Consider the following 24,557-nt stretch of genomic DNA (forward strand, 5'->3'; position numbering starts at 1 on the left):
GGGGGATGTCCTAAACTTGATAATTTGGCCACAACAGATACCCATTATGACCAGCTGGAAAGAAGATTAAAGTGAAACAATACACTTGTCCACCTTCATCTAGCTCTCCACCCACCTACCCACACTTGTTAATGCATATGCAAATTCGTCATAACACATGAGAACTAAGTTTTTTAAAACAAAATCTGACAATCAGATTCTGGATTATTTTTGTGTTAGATGCTACAAAGCAGAGTGTTAGTATTGTAATAATATAAGTTTGCGGTCAGAAATGCTCCCACCTTTGGAAAAAATGGAGGAATTTGGTCATTGGGATCATAAGCTGAGGGAGTATTTATTTGAAGAGTTTCTTAAACAATGTTGTGGAGACATCATGTATCAACACTGGATGCTTCCCACGCCCTTCAATCTCAGTGTTGCCAGGTCAGATGATGCACAGTCCCTTCCTGCTCCGCCAGTCTGCATCACAACTATTTCCAAATAGGTTTTGGCACATTTTAGCAGTTATGCTTTGTGTCACAGGGAGCACCAAGTACTTGATGCAAAACCACAGGTCAACTGACACAGGACTTCAAACCTATGTTTTTCTGATTGTGATCACTGTCAACAGCTTTTTGATCTGATCCAGGCTTTGTAGAAGCATCTAGAGCAGCCTTCCACAACCTGGTGCCCTCCAGATCTTTTGGGTTACAACTCCCAGTATTCCTGACAGTATTCCTGAGAGGAACTGAAGTCCAAAACTTCTGGAGGGCCTCAGATTGGGGAAGACTGATTTAGAAACGAGTGTTGCTGCCAAAGTTTGTCTAACTGAAATTAAGGGTCGAAAAAACTGCATATGGCAAAGCCCTAAAGAAAAATCTAAAGCCTCACTAGAATCTGCAAGACAATCCCTTTGATCTGTCCCATACCAGTAAATAGCACATTAGAAAATCATACTGATCTTCATATCGCAGAAAAGCCAGCCTAGGGAGCCTACGCCTAGCTCCTGCTGCATATCCTGGGGCAAGGCGGGTTTTATAAGTTTGTCCTCTGGATTTAAGTAATAACCTTGAGAATCGTCAGACTTCATTAAATATTCATTTAACATTTACAAGACCACCCCTATGGGTTTGTTAGCAGCACTCACACCCCCAATCTGATCTTTATTCGGATGACATTGTGCTTGTGGTGGTGAAGCCTTGCCATAAAAGAGTGCAAGCATTTGGAGGCTGGTATGAGACAGGAAAAACAAAAAAGGCACTGGTTATTGAATAGCAGTATACAAACACAGGGATGGGTTCGGACAGTGTTAGCTGACCTTAGTTGAGTTCCATTGAAATCGATATAACAAGTTGGACATGACTTAACTTCAGCCTCGATTTCAATGGGAGCCAAGTTCTACTCAGCCTGGGTCCAACCCATAATAAATCAAGGTGGTGGGGAAAGGAAGGCATACCAGAAAGGAGAAGGGAAGAGATGGATGTGTGAAATAGAAAGGCGGGTAAGATGGTGCATGTGTAATATTCTCCCAGCATTCACTGAATGGGTGAGCTAGGAGGCAGGTGGGGAGGGAAGGGTTGTGCATAGTGGAATTTGCAAGTTAAGATCTTGGCTGCAGGCCTCTGATCTGTTGCAGAGCATGTATTTAGCCCTTAGATATATAAACCCATGTGAACATGAACTGCAGTTATTAGGACTACCGACAGTTGCCTAAGATCCAAATTAATCTGTTAGGGGAAAAGTCCTATGCATGTTTAGACAGAAAAAAGACCTACAACTCCCAGCATTCCCCAGCCAGCTGGCTGGGGAATGTTGGGAGTTGTAGGACTTTCTTCTGTCTAAACATGCATAGGATTGTACCCTAAGCTAGTTTTAGTGATGCTTTGTATACAGCTTCAACTCTGTGAGGTTTGTTTTTGTTTTTTTGCGGGGACGGGGGGTGTAAAAAAGGTGGTAGTGGAGAGAAGGTGATAAAGGTGGCTCAAGCTAGGATTGTTTTCAGGTTCTTTCCAGCCTGAATAGTGTCTACTTTCCACAGCCCACTTCCACTAGTAAGAACCATCATCAGGCTTATCATACAAGCCAATCTCCCAATATAAGTTTATAGCGCATCAAATGCTCTTTCCTTTTGCACTTTGGAATTGCTGTTATGAAATCCAGTCATTGCACAACAGAGATTCATTCTATACCCATGGGCTAGGGAACTGACCTGATAAAGCCATTAAATAATGTGTCATTACATACACAGCACCCATCAGGTTTTTTTATGTTTATAAAAATGTGTAACAGAACACAACTGTTCACATAAATTTAAATAACTTTATTTTAACTTTTCACGAGGCTGAAGGTCTTTGTATAAAAACCCAATAGGATAAGTACCAAGAATAACAAGGTAGAAAATATAAACATACATTCAGATCCTTCAATAGTAAGCATTGAGCAAGTGAATGTACAAGGGGAGGCGAGCTATCCCTTTCTGTGCCGATTGTAAATAATGGGTACTGATTAGAAGGCACAGATTGTAGGACACTATCTTCATTGTCTGTTGCTCAAATCTCATCTAGAATTATACAACTGATCAAGCTGCCTGATTCTGACCCAGCGGTTACTCTGCATGTGACACAACATGACAAGCTGTCTGCTAAAGCCCATAATCACTGGAAATTTTAGATAAGGTTATTAACTAGAAGGTTCCTACACCCCACTGAAAACCTGTCCAGCACAATCCCTACTAAAATGGCCAATACCATTTCAACAGCACATAGCTGCATTTCAAAACATAACTCCTAATTGTTGCTAGAGAGCCATTCCTAGTGAGAGTGGTGTTAAAGCAACTATCCACAGTGCTTTGGGATCATGGCCACCAGGCATACAATTTTACAGTACAAGCCTTTTCATAAAATACTTATTTCCAAATGAAGCAGGCATGCAGCATTGTGCTATGCCTCCAGCAGAACCAAAAGAGGAAAATACTAAGGGTGCAGTCCAGTGCACATTTAGACAGAAAAAAGTCCTAGAACTGGCTGGCTAGCTGGGGAATGCCGAGAGTAGCAGGACTTTTTTCTCTCTAAACATGCATAGGACTGTGCTCTAAGACATTTAAAGTTTAAAACACAAATTTGATCATGTTAAGGTTGTAGTTTTTAAAAGATGACCCCAAGCATTTAAATGTTGGTTTACATGCAAAATGTGATTTCGATAGCACCTTTCCACTTGTCATGGAGCCAGAGGTATGTAGGAAGACTACAGACCCTGACAACCTTAAATATGACAAACAGTTCGTCTCCGTGCAAACATCTGAAATCATTGTTCTAGCTCTACCATATAACTGAGGGGAAAGGGCTGCCTCAGCCAGTGGATTTCATTGATAGCACTATGCAAAACAGATGGACAAGTCTATTCAATGAACATCACGCTCTATTTATGCCAAAAGGAACAGAGCGCGCAACCCCATACTCAGAGCCGTATCTTCAAACATACTCAAATACATTACTTATTTTGTTCCAAATCCTTAACACAGGCTATGATTGCAGAAGTACTGCAGATCATATGAACTGCACTTCTTCTCCAAGAATGAGTACAGTAGCCGCTTAAGCTATTCTGGTTCTTTGGTGATCACAAGTCAGGTTATACAGTACCAAGAGCAATTAACAGTGCACCATTCAGTGTCAAGATCTTTGATTTTGGCTGATAAGCTTGTAATCCAGTGTCATGACTGAATGCAATGGGAGGGTGAAGAGCTATTCAGTGCCAGCTTCATTCCTCTTGTAAAGTGCATAGGGAAATAATGAAACGTAGCTATAGCAAGAACTATGAATCAAAAATAATCCATCAGAGCCTTTAGACAACACTTGGATTGCTTGAGGTTTCTGCATTTCACCAGTCGGAAGTTAAGGTTCTCAACAGTTTTTTGAATTACAGTAGTTCTGACCGGCTGAAAGCCAAGAGTACATAGACAAGCTGCTACCTCTTACCGTTTCTATCTTCAATTAACACCCAATTAAATCTTAATTTCCTGTTACAGAAAATAATACAGGGGAAGGAAGAAATTTTGTTTTGTACTGAAACCCACTAAAACTGATCCTTTATAAACTACTAATCCATATAAGGCAGAAATACCAGGCCAAGGATGAGCAAGAAAGCAAAGCAAAAAGAAATACCAACACAATCTAAGTTTCCCTGTTAGATTCAGAATAAAATCTTACTGAATTTTAACTATTCACAGGGCACAATCCAGCCAAAGTTCAAGACAAGTTTAAATTCAGTTGTTCCTACTGGAGAGTTAAAAACCTACCTAACCATATCATTAAAAAGCCAATGAGATTTAAAAGTGCTGTACTTTAACTGGATTCTTCTCGCAGTTTTACAACACACCACACAAATAGTCTTTGACTAATAAGAAGTCCAATTTGTTTCATGCAACCCATATATGTACACTAAAAGCATGGATGTTCCTAATTCAGCTTGCATAAAACCATTATTCACATATTCTGGTAGTTATAGCAGCATGAACAGTCCCTTTTACAACTAAGAAGGGATTATAGTCCAGTTTACTTGGAGCGCAAGGTGACTGACCATTAAGAACCTTCAATATCAGGAACACAACGGCACTAACAAAATATTGTGACTTAAGCTTTGGCTAAGCTTCTAGATTTAGGGAATAACAGACGCCTCAAAGAACTGCAGTTGGAGTGCAAGCAGACTGAAGGCCCACATTGAGACTCTCTTGAATGAAGCAACTAAGAAAGTAATCTGTAAGAAAAAACTGAAAAAGAAATTGAAATACAAATGAGCATGCTTGGCTATGAACTCAAATCTGAATTCTTACCATGTTGAAGGAGGTTTATCTATCCCTCAGTTTGCCTTACAAGTACTTGCCTTAGAAAAAAGAATAATTAAAATCTCTAATTGCCATTTATCAAGAAAATCTTCAATTGCCACTGGGCCGGGGGGGGGGGGGGGCGCGCAGGCACTCTGATAAGAATGGTGCAGCTTCTGTGGAACAGATTTCAAGCGCCAAAAAACGAGAATTATGAACAAATATTCATTTCGGAAAGCAGCAACAATGTGGGGAAAGAGAGTTATAGAACCTGGAAGAGCTGAAGAAAGAAACAGAAATAAATTATTTTGAAAGTCATGCAAGTGCTTGCTAGTTACTGGCAAAAATGGTTGTATAGCAATGAACGGATTGCTACATTTTAGCCCTTCTAAAACAACATTTGTTCAGATTTTCTGAATCAGCATGATGTGAAACTTCCCAAAATCAAAGTTGTTTATGAAAACAACTTTTGGATGTGTATTCACAAATGGGAAGCTATCTGGGACTAAGTTTACGAATGAGAGGGAAGAAAACAACAATGTCCAAGTAGACTTCTGACAGAGGGGGTACGTTACTCAAAGGTGAAACAGGAAGATCAATTCAAAAGTAGTTGCTAAATGTAGGTGATGAACTAAAAGAAAAGAGTGAAATCTGGGGAAGTCAGAGGTTTCAAACGCCATGGTCTGTCCACTGGAACATCATAAACGCTAAAATGACAAAAAATTCAGCAATAAGGAATGAAAGGGCACTTCCAAAACCAGCTGTTAAAAACCCACAGGTTCTAATTCTCAACAAAAAAATGCATGGTAAATGGTTCCTCAAACCTAGCTATACTTAAGAGTAACCAGCTGCAACAATGTAGCACTAACATCACAGAAGGTTAGATCAAATCAAATCAAGACTCTTACCAAAAGCATTAGATTTCATGTACTGACCACCATTAGAAGACACAGAAGTCAGTTTTGTGCTTAAGAATCCTAAATGCTCATATTCAAGTGCTATTTCATCTTAACTTGATGGTTTGATGCTCACCAGCCACTACTTTGCAGTTCTTAACTATAGGCTTACTTCACTTTCTAAAGTGAAACGCAGGCAGCTTAGCACAATCAACTGTAAATATGTACAGCATAGACTTCACCAAATGAATGAGAATTTAACAGCACAGCTGAGCTCTTAACAATTCTTATTCAGTGACGCCAGCACAGCAGAATTTCCGAATGGAGTGCGTTGCTTGTAAGTAAAAAGGCATCCAAGTTTCAGATAACATGCTAATTTCCCCCAACAGCTCGTCAAAATAAGGCACTTCAAGATGATATAGTCTTCCAATACCTCTAATCTAATTAGCACATGATTGCTTATATTGCACTAAATTAATACCCTAAAAAAGTAAAGTCAGAAAGTTGTGTTTTGAAGAGATAAGTGTCCATTTTTAAACAAAATCTTTGAAAATGCTCCAGTTACAAAATAATTCACAGGTGAAAACTGACTCATAGCTCCCTCTAGTCCCATAATCTCAGGCCTTTAACCTCAATAGAGCAGCAAAACATGTACAGTGTACTATAAATTATGTATGTGTGTGTGTTTAATATGATTGTCATTTTGGATTATATAATTATTAACAGTCTCCCAAGATAAGCTAAATCAACTCTAGCCTAAGACAAGAAAAACATATTTTGTTTTGGTACAAGCAACAGATATTTCAATGTCAACATTTCCACATGCTCTACTTCCAAAGCATGAGCAAAAAACATCCTTGTCCAGGTTGAACAGCCACCTCATATCTTCCCAGCTTTCTTGTTCACATGTGCTTGAACCCGAAGAATGTTAGGGGTTTCCTCCATGACTCTAACAAGCAAGTTATCTATGTAGTCTTCCAGCTCCCGCACCTGGAGATCTCGCTTTGCCATTGCATCTTTCTGTTTCAATACCAGCTGGATCAGCTCATCATGTGTTAACTGAGCGTAAGCATAGGCGGGATCTGAAGGGTCATATTTCTTTAGGAAGGAAGGAAAGAAAAAGCTTAGTCATTTTGGTAGAGAGTTGTCACAAGGCTGGCCTCAAAAAAATAATTATCAGAAGGCAGGCATTTAGACCTCTGGTTTCAGGGATTGCTGAGGAATCCCAGGAATGATGGCTGCACAAAGAGGCAATCTGTCAAAGTAGATGAACCTTATTAAAGTTTCACAAAAACAGGAATTTCAGGATCTGTCAGTAAGCACTTATGTGGCTCATGAAGCCTGTCTGCCTGCCTCTGACCAGTGGTAAACTCTGAAAAGCATAGTCAAGACAAGACCATCTTCCTCGTATGCCATTAAGTACCACATAAATGCAAAGCAGCAGCAACAGTAGTAATCACAGTTAAGAAGTCAGGATTCAAGCTCTGTGTTAAATGCCCAACAAATAATTCTTTAATACTAGCTGAAACCACTGGCTTGGTTTTCTGCGGCATGGCTATCCGGGGTTTAAGCAAACCCTGGGTAGCCATGAATAAGCAGAAGCAAGTGTGTGTACTAGTTCCTGGTCTCCTGCCTGCTCCCACTGCGATAACCAGGCCAGGAACGGAGCGTCTCTTGGTTGTTTATCGCAGCAGATTGGGTGGGTGACTGGGAACCAGGATGAACGCTTGCTTGCTCCGGCTTGTCTTCTCAACAACCCACGCTTTGTTAATGGGTTGTTACAATGTGCGAACTAGGTCACTGGGTCACTAAACCTTGCATATTTGAACACAGATCTTTCAGGCCAAAAGTCTATGGAGAAGATGGCAAGTTCTGGGCCTGTGCAATTCACACCCACCCACAGATCTGAGCTTGCTGCAGAAAAAAGTCCCCTGATCATGAGCAGAATAACAAAGGGGGTGGGGAGGGGTGACCTAAAAGTTGAGCTGACCCACATTCCTGTCTCCAAATAATTATACACTTTCCCAGTTTGTTAAATGCAGCCAGTCAGTTAACAAACTTTCTTTTTACATCCACTCAGTAAGTTTAATGCAACAGCTTTAGGAAGCTGGGGCTCTAGTGTACTTCACCATTGCTTTCACTGAACAATGTCCTCATCAGCTGGTGTTACTAGGAACACACACAGTAACTGAACTCATGGAACATCCAATTCGTTTTTAAGATATATTGTGCCGTAAGTACCTTTAGACTGACTTCATTCTGATTATCCAGGATCTTAGTAGTTATGCTCAAAGGTTTTGCAGGTACTTTGTTTGTTGTAGCATTCATTGGCTTCACAGGATGAAGTCTGAAAGAGATACCCCATTTAGTTCAGGCAATACTTTTGCACCTTACAACTGTATAATTTAACACAACTTTGTACTGTCCTACTTTTGGTACAGTTCTACTTTGGGTTACAGCATGAAACACTGTGTACACATGAATGCTTGCTCTGGACTTTTAGCCAAGCCATTAAAGAGTATTTTGCTTTTATATGTATTCTTTCCCTGCAAGGTTAAGACTGAGGCTGATTTATTGTGTTCTCTCTTCCACAAAGATCTACACTGCTTTAAGCTCAAATAGAATACTGAAGATTTTTTTATCACATCCTTCCTCCAAGGAGTACTTGGTTCTCCCAATTCCATTTACTCTTACAATCACTCTGTGAGGTAGGTAAAGCTGAAAAATAGTGACTGGCTCAGGATCACCCAGGGAAGTTCATGCCTGAGTGGAAGTTTGAACCTTAGTCCAACTCTCTAATCATGATGTCTGATTCTTCTATTTAATGAAGTGAAATAGATATGGTTGGCTACTTGAATTTTTGTGTACAATTACCCAAGTATTCAGCAGGTTTTTGACATGTATGTTTTTCAGTGAAGGTTATATTCAAAGGTTTATCTTGAAAAGCATACTTACTTAAATCTGCACCTGTTAACACTTCAGAGAGCTCAAACTCAAAAGCTTTGTGACACAGAATTATAATGCATTTAAGGCTCACAGCTGAGAAGCCTTTCAAAAAGGTTAACCATATAGTGGCCAGATGGGCGATTAATAAATTAAATAATAAATATATTGGATGGTTGCTATCTTTTATTTTGGCAAAACCATGGAAACAAATTTAGCATTCTAATAAGAGAGATTGTAGAAAATTAGAAGTGAAATATCTGAAACTCCTGTTTATGGGGTACTCATATTACAGCACTGTGGAAGTTAAGTCTGACTACTGCCACAGCAAGATAAAGCTTTGCTCAATTTTATTTCTTCACTGAGATTTCTGCAAGAGGTTACTTCAAATTAATGGGAATATAGATTGTTCAGCTGTCCAAAGAGCACAAAATACCTTAGTTTGTTTAAAACAATGGGGGGGGGGGTCAAAGCCACTTATGGCACTTGAGACTTTCTATGTTAGTCCCCCCCAACTCTCTCACCTGAGCTTAGCAGGATACGTTCCACCACTCTGTAGAGTTTGATTGGGATATGTTTCAGAGGGTGAAACCCATGCCTGAAGCAGCTTCTTCTTGCCAGAGATTTCCCCTTTGGCATCCAAGCCCTCTGCTGTAGCTTTTTTCGGAGTTTCTGCTCTATTAGAGCTGAGAGCATCAGATTGGAATGAACTAAGAGAGTAAGACTGAGAAGAACTAAACAGAGGGAAAAGAGGGACAGGCTTATCAGGGAACTCGGGACAATCAACATGCCTATCTTCCTTAAAGCTGTCACCATTCTTCTGTTCTAATCCCCTTAAGTTATGACTTGCATTTTGAAGTACTACTACTGAAGGATTGACTAGAGGCTTGTTGGGTTCAACAGCATCATCAGGACCACTTATTTTCACAAGTGTTACAGTCTGCCTCCCGACAGTAGCCTTCTCATTTGACACCAACTCTTTCCTTTCAATGGAAGATAACTCTGTAGAATCATCCCTACTCCTTGACAAATTGCCATAAGCTGCCATCTTTTCAGCATCCTGGTGATAGTCACTCAGCTGCTCATCATCTGATCCTACCTCTGGAATAACAGGAAGGGTGATGGGGTTTACATCCAGCTCTCCAGTAACTAAAATGCCAAGATGTGGGCTTATTACATGGCTAGAGTGAATATTGATGCTTTGAGGAGGATCCATGGTGCCAACATTTCTTCCAAGTGGAAGTATAGCTGGTTTGGAAGCTGCTAGTGAGCAAGCACTGGTTAGCTTTTCACTGGAAACTGGACTGTTCGAAGGCAATTCTTGAAACACAGATGCAGGGCTCGACACATCTTCTGTTTTTGATTCATCAGAAAGAGAAAGACATATATCTTGCTTTCGTTTCAAAGCACTTCTTGGCGCTGGTTTTGGTAGTGCAGAAAGAGAACTGCTACCCGATTCGGTACTTGACATGTTGGTTTCCTTAGGCAAAGGCATGAGAACTCTTGGGGCCGGTACTGGAGGCTCTACTTTAACCAAGGAGTTGGCTTCAGTCTCTCTTTCTAAAGGGGTCTCATTACTGAGAACAGAATTTATTATTCCAACATGGGGCTTAGAAGCAGAGCAATACTCTACATCCAGTTCAAGTGTTTGTCTCCTATTCCTTTCAGTGGGATTGACTGTATCCTCATTTTCATCATGATACTCTCTCTCGACTCCATCTTCATCTGAAGCCTCATTGTCACTATTTGCTGTATCTTTCAGCTGATCGAGAGCAAAGGTCACAGACTTCTTCATTTTTCCATTTTTTTCTTTAAATGGTGGCACAACGTGCACTTTGTCATCACACTTGGTCTTCAGTTTCAGTCCAACTCGGTCATAAAAGCATGCAGGGTGACTGCCAGAGACAGATCCAGCAAAACAGGATCCATGATCTATCTGATTAGTTAAACCTTCATCTTGAGGCTTCTCTGAACACACAACATGAAGGTGCTTGGAATCATCAAGGTTTCCTGCTAAAGAGGTAGAAGTCAAAGGTTTAGGAGGACTGTAAAAGCTTTCAGAATCCTTTCCCGGATTAGAGGCAAGAAGACTATCAACATTAGACAGCTGAGAAGGGAGAGGATGTGACTCAAGAACAGCAGGAGCAGGAGAGTGTAGGGAATACAAGGGAGCTTTTACAGAGTTCTCAGAATCTTCTCTCTGGGATTCTTGTCCCCATTTAGGAGCAAAAGGATTATTTTCATTGCCAGAAGGAGCTGCTGTAAAGCCTTCGGAGGGTTGTTCATTGGATTCCTGTCCCCATTTTGTAGTGAAGGGATTATTGCCACGCTGTGCAGAAAGATTTGACAAACTAGCAAACCTACCAGAGTTATGAGCTTTCTGTTCTGCATCAAGTTTAGAGGTAAAAGGGTTGTTCTCATTATTAGAGCGATAGAAAGGATAGAAAGGAGAAGCAGAAAGAGGTACAGGAATAGTAAAAGTGGCTTTGGTTTCATCCTCTGAAGACACGTCCGGTCTGTAAAAAGGGACAAAATAAAACCTGCATGTCAGTTGCAGATGCAACTTGAGACAGGCAGAAACATTTTGGAGACAAATTTACAAGGTTGCTGTGTGTTAGAAGTGTATAGAACAGCTGTAGGGTTTTAGTAAACCAATCAAACTCACTCCTCCATGCACCCCTTAACAGCAGCAAATTCTTAAGAGGGAAAGCAGCATGTTGCACACTGAGGAGAAAAGACTGAGGCAATAAGATCTATGCAACACATTTTAAAATCCCAATCAGTGTAATAGATCGCATTAGTAGCGAACAGAAAACGTATAAACCACCAAAGACGGAAGAGTTATAGACAGGAAAATACTACAGTGCCTCTGCTATTTAGGGCTTCTATACAAAAACAAAGGTTTTGTCCAAAGATGTAGTCCCCCAAGCCATAGGAACTGCATTCTATTCAGCAGAAAGGTACTAAATTTAGTCATCCTGAAAGGAGCAGAGGACACCAACACTGTGAAGAGGAAGTTACTGAAGCTCTGCTTCAAAGCTGTGTTAGACTATAAATAAGGGAAAATTAGTTTAAAGTTAGCATGATGAGTAGTGGTTTTCACACAAATGCTAATTATGAAAAATGAAGCAAAGTCACCATTAGTATTCTCAGCATGTACATTGACTTGTTTGACTATTTAACCATCTACCTATCAAAAAAAAAACACGAACCACACTGAAGATTCCATTGTCAATGAATATGCAATGTAAGACATCTTTACAAATAATCAGGGTCTGTGAGGTCACCCCTCCTGATTCATTCTCCCAAATCATTCCCACTCCACCTCAGTGTTTCTCTCTATTCCCAGACAACAAGTTGGGAGCTTACTCTCTCTCACAAATCAAGGAAGGGAGGAGCAAGAAAAGGCAACTGTTTCTTCATAATACAGCACTAACAGCAACTGTTCCCTTTCTCCCTCCCAAGTGTGGAACTATAAGCCTGAAGTCTGGAAGGGCTAAAGACCCTCAACTTTTGAGACAGCCTCCATTATACTGCTGCAGGCTAGACATAGGCTCACACTTTATTATCCCCTTTGCCCTGGAGAGAGCTGTCAGCTAGCCTAGCTACATTACATTTTCCTGACAAGGCAAACACAATGGGAGCTGGCTAGACTGACCGCAGCTAGATTTGGTCAGCAGAGCAAACACAGCATAGTTAGTCCCTGTTTTTTTTTCTACTCCTCCTCCTGTACTAGACAGAGAAAAACAAAATCAGTCCAGCCAGCTTGGGAACATCCTATCAGACAGGGTTCCATTTGGGAGGCAGCACAGGGACTGTTTTGCTCCCCCTCCCAAGAAAGACAGCATTCACACACCATGCAGCCATCACAGCAAAGCATCTGTGTTCTGAAGGTAATGTGTCTTGGGATTTCTCTCTCCTTTCAAGGAGACAGAAAGAGAAGCCCCACATATTACCTGCAGAATTACCAGACAACTGAACATGGCTAAGCTGCACCTGTCACACCTGGAGGCAATTGTTTCCTGCCCCAGGCAAGTGGTTGTTTGTCAGCCTAAGAAAATAACCAGTTAAAAAAATGATGGGATGTCAGGGACGCAAGGGCACTCCGCCTGCAGCATGCTCACCTCTTTCGCTTTACAGCACAATCCACGATCAGCTCCTTTGTAGGTGGTGCATTGTGATGTGCAAACCTGGACTGCAGGGTTGCTTAGGGGCTAAACAACCCAGCAGTTAACCCATGGTTTGTTGTTGGGTGAACTGCTGGGTTGTACAGCCCCCTAAATAACCCAACAGTCCAGGTTTGCACATCACACATCACACCTACAAAGGAGCCGATTGTGGGCTGTGCACTAAAGAGGAAGGGGCACACGTACCCGACTACCCACCGGTTTTTAAAACAATGGATTGTCGTTATGTGTGAACAGGCCCAATATAACCTATTGGGTGGCATATGTCTTAAGCATCTCAAATTCCAATATTCATTTATGATATCATCTGGACCGTGTCTCAAGACTAACCTGGGTTTGATGGGTTTGGTCTGAGATGGTTTCACAGAAACTGCACTTCTTTCTGGTTTCTCTTCTTCCACAACGTTTTCGTTAAAAGGGTTCAGGGCTGCCTTTGCAATCGGCAACTCTGCAGCACTGCTCTTGTCTGGGTCATGACCTCTTTTGCTATCTATAGGGACTTCAAAAGGGTTTGTCTCTTTCTTTGCCAGTTCTTTCTCATTACGTTTGACTTCCTTCACCTTCAGAGAAGTGTCAGCACTGCTCTCCACCTCCTCATTGATTTTAGTTTCTTTTTTACCTGTCACAAGGGACAGAAAGCCAGACTTCTTATTCTCCTGTTTTTTGTTCTCTTTGGCTTCTTTTGGAGTGTCCAAAATTGCAGGAGTGTTGCTTTCTAGAAAATCTCCACCGCTAAGTAGTTTATATGATGGCAGAGTCATGGCTTTAAAGGACTCCAGTGAGGAAGACTCAGCTGGCCCTTTATCAGGTGGTAATCTTCCACTGACTTCAGGTTCCTTACCGGGTTCGGAAGACAAATTCTCCTGGGACAAAAACAGACGTTTTCGCTGGGATGTCTGAGGGGAAGGGGAAGATGGAGTGCTGTCTCTCGGAATGGTATCACTTTTTGATTCACATTCTTCCATGTAAACATGGCTGCCATTGATGCACACATTGGACCTGGAAATTGGGTCATTTTTGGACTTCAGGCCTCCAAATAAAGAATGTGAATCTTTCTTGGTGTTGCCAGTAGTGATTTGGTTTAATTGCTTGGAATCTCCACTGCCCGTTCCCTTATGAGACATGCTGGAAGGGGGATAAAGGAAGTTATCTTCACCTCTATTTGTAGAGGGCTCTGAAAAGATAGAAGTGAAATCAGTATCAGAATGGTGAAAGCATAGGTCCCAACACTATGGAACACACTTGCCTAAATCAAACGATAGCTCTTAGCAGCAGTTAATACATTGAAACTGGGACTATTCTAGATAGAGAGTCCTACGTAGGGATGCTAGAGAAATCTGCCGCGGATTCAAATGAGGTCGGATTCTTTGGAATCCGGCCTCCGGAATCTGCAGCATATCGGCCCACTTACCTCCACTCCGCGAGGATTCTGCGTGGGACGGCACTTGGCTGCTTGCTCAGCTGGAGCCGTTCTCCTCCGCGACGATCGCCATTTTAAAAAAAATGTCCATAGGCTTATATGCAAAATAGAGCTGTGAATGTTGTGTATAAGCCTATGGACACATCCTGCCGGTCGCCTTAAAAAAAAAAAAAAAAAGGCTATCAGCGTGGAGGAGAATGGCTCCAGCCGTCCAGGTAAGCGGCCCTCAAGCTGGGCAGCTCTGCAGAATCCTCATGGAGCAGAGCTGCTCCGGAGGATTCGGGGGGGGGGACGGGGACGGATCACCTCCCCACCCCCCCGGGCGGATTCCCCACCGGAATGGATGGTGGGAATCCGTACATCCCTATTCCTACGCAATTACAACTATTGCAGATACAATCGCGAAGGCACCCCTGTTTCTTCATGGCTTCTAAACAACTGTCTCAAAGATTTTTAAAAGTCCAGTTTTAAAAATTACAAAGAAAAATTATTTTTAAAAAGACACCCTTTTTTTGCTACACAGCATTCTATGCCAGGGTTTAGAAATCAGACAGCCTTTGAAAGGCTTTAAGAAATTGCTTTTCTCATCAAGAGAATACTTACTCTCTGAGACTGGAGTCAAAGTGTCATCGTCATCATCGTCACTCCAGCGTGATGAAAAGTCACTGGGTTTAAGTCTAACTCTCTCTGAAACTGGTTGGAGAGTAGGTAGCACAGACATGGACTGGGAGATGTTGCTTTTCTGCAAACCGTGTTTGGAGAAGAGTGTCTTGAACTTTGATTTTTTCTTCTCTTTCTCATTTGACTCTTCCTCACTGTCAGCTGGGGAGTGACTAATGCTAGGGATAATAGCTGAAGCTGTGTCTGGCAATCCATTGCCCCGCTTCCCCTTCCACTTGTCTTTCAGCTTGCCAAATGGAGTCCGGGACTTATCCTTCATGGAGAGATCAAACATGCTGGCAGTCATGTTGCTCCTCATGAATTGGACATCTACTTCAATCTCACCCCTCTGTTTTTCCTTCTTCCCTGGTTTGGAGTGAAGTGTGTACCATCTGTATAAATAAATAAGAATTTAAATTTAGCATTACACACTAAAGAAGACTAGCTTCAACACACTGCTTGCATAATTTTGAGTTCAAACAAAAAGAAGAGTCAGATTCTCTATGTGAGTGAAACAGCAGATAAGTTTGCTGGCTAAATAACACTAGCCTCAATATGCGAAGTATCTTTTTTAAAAGGAAAAATAAAGGGAGGGAGGGAGGGAGGGAGTAGAAAAGAACACGACTGTCTATCTTTCAAGGAAAAAGTGCTCCTATGAAGTTTATTCCTGTATTTTACTGTATGATTCTCAGAAACAGTTACTTTATAAATATTAGACTAAGATTTCTAAAGTTTTAAAGAACTCAATACTAGAACAGAAGGCCTCTACACATGTGACAGGAAGAATAAATAGCTATGGTGTTGTTGTTAGGCATTCTCCAGAGATGTTCTAGATATGGCTTGCTCACTCACCCAAATGAATATTCAGACATACTACTAGCAAAGGAGGTAATTCCTTCAAATGCACAATTTCCGAAAGTATGTTCACATGACTTTAATGCTCAAGTTAATATATGATGTGCCACATATCCACAGACATATTTACCTATAAATAATAACTACTTTCATGGTTTGCAATTAAGGCGCCCTGGAAAATGTAGTTCATTAAAAGGGTTTAAGGTTCTGTAAGAATTTTAAACACTCTCACAAAACTATTGTTCATCCAAATTGGGGGGGGGGGGCAGCCAAGGTAGTTAAACCAATGTAAAATAAGTTTAAAATGTTTAATGTATATGCATCTGTTCTTACAAGCAATGTATTCAGTCCCCAAAATATTCTCTCATTCACAAATCCTAAGGTAGCCTTCCAGATGAGTTGGACTAGAAGTACCAGCATTCCCAGTCAGCATCCCCACTGTAGGGAAGGCTGCCCTATGGGGAAGACTGAATTTTACAGGGTAGGAATCGGAAAAGGTCTTAGCTGCTAAATGGATTCTCGTGGGCCCTTTCTGACTCCACCAACCCTCTGCTTATATGGTTTGATATCATACAAGTACAACATCAAGAGGGCTTACTAATTTGAGTTGCTATGTCACAAGGATACAGCACAGACTGGGCCACTGCCAAAAACTATCTCTCCATATAAGGGTATGACATCAAGGCAATTGCATAAAAAGTACCAACAGTCATAAAGAATGTTATGTAGAAAATAGACTGTTTCTGAACTAGAGCCTAAGTTGCATGCCATCTCAGTTTGTCTAACCTTTTAGCTCCCTCACAGGCACAATGTGAACCAAGTCAAATACTGTAGGATAGTCTTGAATGGAGCTGGATACAGCAGACATAACAGAACTAGAATGAGAGAAAAGGAGAAAGTTATTATCAGAAAGAGTTTTAGACCAGAACAGGAAACGATCTATAAAAACATGCAATTTCTCCCAAAATATGTTTTCAGAAAATTGCATGCCTTAGAAATTTAGATATCAAACCAGAAAAGGAAAGAAAAGAGAACTAGAAAGAAAAAGCATCAGAAAACAAGTGACAGTTTACATTCTCTCACATCCTAAAAGCTCATCTGCTTAATTCACACAATAACAAATGAGATGGTGAAATTTTTCCTGGACTGTACCTTCCTCTTTTCTTAAAAAAAAAAGTTCTCTGCACATACAGTGCTAGCCTATCAGGCAAAGGGCTGGGCCAGAAGTCATCTCCTTGACAACTAGCTCTCTCTGTGCAGGAAAGTGTATTGTATTTTACAGATGAGCATTCAGTCATGCAATCCTGCACCTACTTTCTCAGTAGGTTGTACCAACTCATCAACTACAGGTTTCATCAACTGGAAGTTTCAAAGTCCGGAGGTTTCCACCCCAAAAAGGTAAAGATACCAACTGATCTGAATTGCACGTTTCCATTAGGCAGTCCAATTGTTAATCTGTAGTTGATTAATGATCTCTTCACTGATTCTAATTTGATCAACTAAACCAGGAGTAGGGAACATATGGCCCTCCAGACGTTGGCAGACTGCAACTGCAAATCCCATTATTCCTCACCACTGGCTATACTGGCTAGGGTTGATGGGAGTTGCAGTCCACCAACATGTGGAGGGTGGTACATTCCCTACCTCTGAATCAAACCTTGCAGCCCTAGTTGTCATTTGTAAAATGAATTAGGCGCTTTGGCTCTGAACCTGTGCTGTTTATTCTAATAAGAAAGAGTTATGAATAGGACATTTACTTCAAACATTCTTTGAACACTTATCTTGACTATGTAAAGCATTCAAGACTGCCAAGGTAAACTTGGTGAGCCTGCTGGACTTGTTTTGTTAAATATTTCAGTTTCCTTTGTACAAGAGCTGCCATTTATTGAATGCATAGTTTTAAGAGAGTTCGTTGCATGTACTGTTCTCATAATACATTGTGACTTACATTTGTAAAACTAGGATATGAGCTCAGCCTAAAATTATGTTGGCCAAACAGAAGGATCGCTATGTTTTCTTGCCAAGTATCACTTTTCGTATTTCAATATGGACAACAAATACTAAGCATTTCTGTTGTGCGTGGTGCGCATGCACACACACCTAAATGGCTGAGTTTATTCTACACTATATAGAAAAGTGGCAACCAATGAGCAGCAATTACTACATTTACTTATTTGTATTTACATTTGTATCTAATTGCACTTCAGATGTTAAAGTTTTCAAATATCACAGATAACATTTGATAGAGCTATGTCCTGCTAGCTCACTTGAAAGTAGGCTGATGTAGCACCATGATTAAAATACTGAGCTACAAACCAGGAGGCTCCTGATTTGAATCTCATCTTTGTCACAAACTCAACAGCGGCCTTCTTAGGCAAGCCACTCTCTCAGCCCTCCATCTGCATATGGGGATAATACTGACCAATCTTAAAGGCTTATTGCAAGGATGGCAAGATGATTTTATGTGAAGCACATAGAACATGGAAGAGCTATAACTACTAAGTAGTATTTTTTATTATTGGTTGCTTTTAGCCATGTGAAATTTAGTCACTATTAGTGAAAATACAGCTCTAAACAAAGGCAAGCAATAGAAAGTGGCCCAATGTAATGCATTACTGGACAGCTGGGAAATTCCCAACGCTTTCATCAATTTAAGAAAACTTGACCACTAGTACAATTTTAATTGATTAATCTTTTGGGCAATTCATATATGGGTAAAACTAATAGTTCATAAGAAAGAAGCATGCTTCTTGATAACGAATGCTGGTGTTATAGAGGGCCTCATGTTAGAAGATGCATTCCCTCTTATGTGAAAGAAAATTAAAAATGCCTTTAATTTAAAAAATGCTATTGGCCATCTGCAGTTTTTTATTATGTATTTTTTTTAAAAAAATCTGTTCTAATTAATTAGGGCCACCTTTTTAGTCAATTAAAAGGTGTGTTTTTTTAATAAAAAATGATCTGATTAGCCAATTAAACATTACAGCTCTACAAATTCCTTATCTTCATGATATATACTGACTCTTTGTAAAAATAAATTGATGCAGGCATACATATAAAAGCACACATACACACCATTTTGTACATACATATTAGCCAAATCTTTATTCTAACCTGATTTTTCCTGAGAAACTGCCAAGCAAGCAGGTCCACTTCATAACACTTATGTAGTACAGCCATCCCCAACCTGGCCCTCTCCAGATGCACTTAACTACAACTCCCATCATCCTAGCCAACATGGCCTTGGGAGTAGTAGTGCAATGGATCTGGAAAGCACTAGACTGGCAAAGGCTGGTTCAATGGTTTAGAGGAAGTTCCAAGTCTTAGAATAACCAGAAACCACAAGGCCTCTCTCTCAGCCACTGGTAATATGGAAATACCAGCAGCCTTCCTTACTAAGCTGCTGTAAGGATTACCAAGAAAATACTTTGAAAATGTACAAAAAACACTATTAAAAAGTGTTTTCATTACTGCTCATATCCACCTCAATTCAAGGTCTGTAGGATCATTTTACTGCTATTTTGGGGCAGATGTTTCCAGCCAGGAGTACTTCTTTCCACTCGCCTTCATAACTTCCCATTCGCATAAGACCCAATTATGCTTCATGTGGCAAATTTATGTTCTCTCCCACTGACAGCTACATCATGAGATGGATGTAATTACCTTTATTGCATGACGACTAGAAACAGGAGCAGAGGAATTATGTTCTCTTGCCAATAGAAACTCACATTTTGCAAATTTTCTCCAAACGGGTGGTATCCAAATTCTATTATGTCACAAAATAAAAGTGGCTCTTTTTATAGACAGAAGCATACTTCAAGGCTGAACTGGAAAGTCTGAACAGGGTAGTTACACCTGCCCTGATCTCACAGTGCATCACCTAACTAACCACACCCAACATGATTTTACAATTTCTGATACAAACATTTGTGAGCACACTCACTCTTATGATCAGAAGACACACCTATTGAAACACTGAACTAAGAAACTGATTTCATGAGGAGAAATTGAGAGTTAAAGACTCTGTTAAGCTTTCCAAGGATACAGATAACTGTTAACAGGTGGCAGGGGTGGGAAGGGGGTCTACAAACAATGGCCAGTCTAGCAACATAAGGAAAGAGAGTGAGTTGGGCACAGGAAGTGGATGGGGATGCTATACAAGTGCCTTAAATATCCCCGTCAATTTCAGTTTCCTTTGAATGGATTGTGTGGGTGTCACTCCTTTTGGACCCAGCCTTAATTCCTTAGCAAGACAGAGGAAGTGCTAAGTCCTAGTTACCCTGGCACTCCTACCTTGTCCTATGAATTATTCATTTAATTTTGGATCCTCTTTCACTCTCCAACCCAGACACACCAATCACCAACCTATAAACGTGTGTGTTTTCAGTTAACTAGCACTGGCATCTGAAAAGACACTTCAGCTCTAGATCTATCAAACTCCATCCATGGCCCATCATGTTCTGCTAGATTCTGTCCTGGCTTCATTGCCCATGTTCAAATGACCCAGTATTGTGTCAAATCAAAAGCCAGCAACCTCAAAAATATAAATCTATTTTTGTATACTGGAGTTCTAACTAATGACCTATATCTTATTTCTGTAGCACTATAAGCAATTGTTTGTATTTTTACTCCCTTTATAACACTTTTTAATTGGCTTTGCACTACCTTTTACAGCTGTTTATTTTCTAGTGTTATATTTTAAAACACTACATTTTAAAAATGAAGGTGTTTTATGAAAAGAAGTTTTACAGTGGGTGTTTTACAGTTGCCTTTTTAAGAAGAAACTGCAAAACACCACCCACTTCTCCCATGGGGTTCAGTTGTAAAATAAATAAGTTATCAAGCAAAAGCACCCTCCACTCCCATACACATACACACCCAATTAGTTTCTTTCATTACACATTATCAGACACATTCTTAAAAAGCAGCTGCTGCTCAGGTCTCTGAAAGCCAAGCTATAGAGCTGGATTTTATATTTTTAAAAATAGGGGATCAAACTTCCCTGCCTTTCTTCCTCCCACCAGTCCTAGGGGCAGTTCCAGGTGAAATTTGAAACCATTGCATCACATGCTAGAGCCTTACTTGAAGGTCTGGAGGCCCATCCTCCCCCTTTCCATCCAAGACTGTGACCACCCGTGTGATCTCAACATCAGCCCTTTTTCTCCACTCACTGCTGCCGCCCCCGCCCCGCTGCTTTCTGTACCATTTTGCCCAAACAAGAGAACTAGAGATCCCCAAAGCCTGCACAATTTTTCTGACCTTTTGATTGTCCAAAGGAAGGTATTACGCTAATACAGATTTTGAAACACCCAGAGATGTGATGAGGCCCATCTGTCAGGGATGCTCTAACTTGGATTCCTGCATTGAGCAGGGGGTTGGCCTCGATGGTCTTGTAGGCTCTTTTCAACCCTACTATTCTATGATTCTAGTGGGGGTTGGGGGGGCTATTATTTATTTGTTTGTTTGTTGCATTTATACCCCGCCTTTTTCCCTCTTGCAAGGAACCCAAGGCGGCTTACATTATCCTCCTCCTCTCCATTTTATCCTCACAACAACCCTGTGAGGTGGGTTGGGCTGAGAGTCTGTGACTGGCCCAAAGTCACCCAGTGAGCTTCCATGGCCGAGTGGGGACTAGAACTCAGATCTCCCGACTCCTAGTCCAACACTCTTGCCACTACACCACACTGGCCTATACACTGGGCCACTGTGCTATATTCACATAGGATCTGCAACTGTTGGTTATAACTAAATGGAACCTCCATGTTTAAAAGCTGTATTCCACTGAATTATCAGTTACTGGGAGGCAAACAGGGAAAGAGCTGCCACTTTCATCCCCTGCTTGCAGGCTTCATGGAAGTACCTGGCTGCTGCCCAAAACAAGATACCACTTATTTTATTAAATAGATTTCTATCCCTTCCCCTTCAATTAAAAATAAAATCTCAAGGTGGTTGACATCAACAGAGGAAAATGTGCTGACCGACCTTTGATCTGATCCAGCAGGGCTTTTCTTCTGTTAAGTATCAACAGGAACCTTAGAATTTTTTTTAAAAGCTTAATTCTCCCTGCTTCCCCTCACCCCATAACAATGTCTGTTTATTACATTTTTATCCTGCTGTTTCTCCCAACAGCTCAAATTTGCATACATTGCTCTGTCTCCTCACCCCATTTTAAATCTCTCAATCACCATAAAATGTAGGCTTAGGCAAGAGACAGCAACCAGCCCATGGTTACCCAGTGATCTTCATGGTGAGTGGGGATTCTTAAAGATGATGTGTGTGGTTGATTTATTTATCTTATTTATCTAAAGTTTAAGCTTTTGCTGTTGTCTGGACAACTTGCTTGGAGTAGGGATGGACAGCCAGCAAGAAGTTAATTAACTCACATCATGCTTTCTTAATACCTATTTGAGCACTTATTTTTCTAGCCTCCAGCACAGGCACAGGTACACTGTCTCCAAACCTGGAGGTTCCATTTAGATGACAGAAAAACAATTATCTCGCATCACCCTGTTCAATGCTTAGCCTTCAAGCACACATATATCTGACACTCACAGGTACACTGGGAAAGGGAAGTAAAGGAAGGAACCCTCTAGGTGCACCAGAGGGGGAAAAAACATATTGAGTCCAACAGATTTTGAATTTAGTTCAAAACCAGCATTTTGGAACAGCACAAACAGACTAGGACTAAGGGCCAAAACAGACAATCTGGGCATAGCAACAACATTTTTTTTTCATGTTTACTTAGTAGTGGATGGAGCCCACCCGCCCACCAATTTGGATCAAGACCCTAATGGGGGGGCCCCCCTCATACGAACATAAGAAGAGCCATGCTGGATCAGACCAAGGGTCCATCTAATCCAGCATTCTGTTCACACAGTGGTCAACCAGCTGCCCACAGGAAACCCACAAGCAAGATGTGAACACAATAACACCCTCCCGCCCATGTTCCCCAACAACTGGCATGCATAGGCTCACTGCTTCTAATACTGGAGGTAGCACATAGCCATCAAGACTAGCAGATCAGCACTCTGTGCCTAATCTAGAGAAAAAAACAGCATAAGGAGATAGCTGCTAGGCACGGGTTTAAGGTAACGTCTGTTATGACCCTGAAATCAGTTCTTCAGGTTTGCCCCCAAGAAAAAACTAAGATCAAAACACACGCAGTGCAATAATAGTAATAATAATTAGTAATAATAATAAGTCAGGAAGGCCAGGATCTCGTCTCGATCATCCCAGAGTGCAGGACGTGAAATAATGGGTTCAAGTTACAGGAAGCCAGATTCCGGCCGAACATCAGGAAAAATGTCCTGTTAGAGCAATACGACCATGGAACCAATGACCTAGGGAGGTGGTGGGCTCTCCCACACTGGAGGCATTCAAGACGAGGCTGGACAGCCATCTGTCAGGGATGCTCTGACTTGGATTCCTGCATCCAGCAGGGGGTTGGACTCGATGGTCTTCTATGAATAACAATAATATAACCATAATCTTTACTATTACAGTATAACCGTGTTAGCCTTCTGTTTACAAATTCAAGGATTGCGTGTCGCGCAAATATAGACCACCTTGTAACCCACGGAAGCTCATGCCGTTATTTAACTATCTGAACTACAGCATTTTCATTAACATCTAGGGCACTTGGGGTAAAATCCAGCCTACGCCCCACTGACCGCGGATCCAGTAAAACGAACGAGACTTAGGTCATGACTACGTCGCATTTATTTCAATGGGTCTACTCTAGGTAGGGCTTAGGCGGGCCTTTACCCGTTTCCACTGACACCTGGGGCGCCGGGAGACCTCCCGCCCTCCTTCACGCACAGGTGGGCTGACCGGCTCCGAACCCGGCGCACCGCCCGGCCCCTCGAGGCTCACGCTCTCCTTCCTCCTGCCCTCACCGTGTGGTCCGGCGGCCGCCCTCGGTCTGCAGCTCGGCCAGGCTGATCTCGGCGCGCCCCAAGAACTTGTCGAGGCCGAGCAGGGCGCGGTGGAAGACGGTGAGCTGCAACACGGCCGCGGCCGGCCCGAGCCCTCCGCCCAGGCCCCGCCGCGGCGGCGGCGGCAGCTCGAAGGTGGCCTCCTCTCGCCACTCGGGCGAGCCCTGGCAGCGCTCGGCCACCGAGGTGGCGAACTTCTCCTTGCCCAGCGCCATGACGGCGTAGGCGTCGCTGCCGCCGCCGCCGCCGCCCTTGGCCTTGGCCCGCAGCCCCCGCGCCTGCAGCACCGTCACTTGGACGTGGGTCGGGGCCCAGCGCGGCCCCGCAGACCCCGGCGACCCCGGCAGCGACATGGCTCCGCCCGCCTGCCTGCCTGCCTGCCTCAGCCGCGCTCGCTCCTCCGGACGACGAAGACTAACTGACGCGCTCAGCCGGGAGGCGGAGGGGCCCCTTCGAAGTCTCGCGAGAGCTCCGCGCCCCGCCCTGTTCTGAGGCGGACTGGCGAGCTCAAGCGACCACCGGGCCGGGGAAGAAGAGCGGTTTACCACTCTCGCTAGAGACGCGCGCCTTCGTCACAGATCTCGCGAGATCCACTGTGCGGCGTCCGAGCGCAGGGAACTAAACGGGGGCGGGATCCCAGGCATAAGGAGGGGCGGGGCTAGTAGGCATGGCAGCAAGCGGCGAGGGAGCTGATGTTGCTGGACTCCAACTCCCACCAGCCCCAGCCAGCATGGACCATGGTCTGGGGTGATGGGGGTTGTAGTCCAAGAGGCATCTGTGCTGCCACAAGTTCATAAAATCACAGGGTGGAAGGGGGCTACAAGACCATCGACTCCAACCCCCTGCTCAATGCAGGAAGCCCAA

The 24,557-nt window shown here is 42.3% G+C and overlaps 1 protein-coding gene across 2 annotated transcripts; it reads right to left on the reverse strand.

Annotated features, from left to right (window-relative positions):
• Positions 1–2,284: 2,284 nt before the first annotated feature.
• On the reverse strand, positions 2,285–24,109 carry RAB11FIP1 (RAB11 family interacting protein 1). 2 transcript variants are annotated; one of them, XM_084803903.1, is made up of 6 exons: positions 23,655–24,109; positions 14,848–15,296; positions 13,155–13,998; positions 9,162–11,153; positions 7,936–8,041; positions 2,285–6,792 (listed from the first exon to the last, which is right to left on the reverse strand). In XM_084803903.1, exons 1-6 carry the CDS (start codon positions 24,044–24,046, stop codon positions 6,574–6,576), a joined length of 4,002 nt encoding a protein of 1,333 aa, XP_084660029.1. In that variant the 5' UTR covers positions 24,047–24,109; the 3' UTR covers positions 2,285–6,573. The 2 variants fall into 2 exon arrangements, with proteins under 2 accessions (XP_084660029.1, XP_084660030.1); XM_084803904.1 differs by lacking the exon at positions 9,162–11,153.
• Between the last annotated feature and the right edge of the window lie 448 nt (positions 24,110–24,557).

The sequence above is a fragment of the Heloderma suspectum genome, chromosome 6 (genome assembly GCF_057233095.1).
Source record: "Heloderma suspectum isolate Gila_16-S chromosome 6, 16-S_ref, whole genome shotgun sequence".
Lineage (NCBI taxonomy): Eukaryota > Metazoa > Chordata > Lepidosauria > Squamata > Helodermatidae > Heloderma > Heloderma suspectum.

Excerpts from the sequence above, each read along its gene's own strand:
- RAB11FIP1 (XM_084803903.1), bottom strand. The coding sequence starts at position 24,046 with ATGTCGCTGCCGGGGTCGCCGGGGTCTGCGGGGCCGCGCTGGGCCCCG. Across the intron at positions 11,154-13,154 it reads ACCAAACCCATCAAACCCAG|ACCGGACGTGTCTTCAGAGG; the intron begins GTTAGTCTTGAG and ends CCCTTTTTACAG. Across the intron at positions 6,793-7,935 it reads AGAATGAAGTCAGTCTAAAG|AAATATGACCCTTCAGATCC; the intron begins GTACTTACGGCA and ends TCCTTCCTAAAG.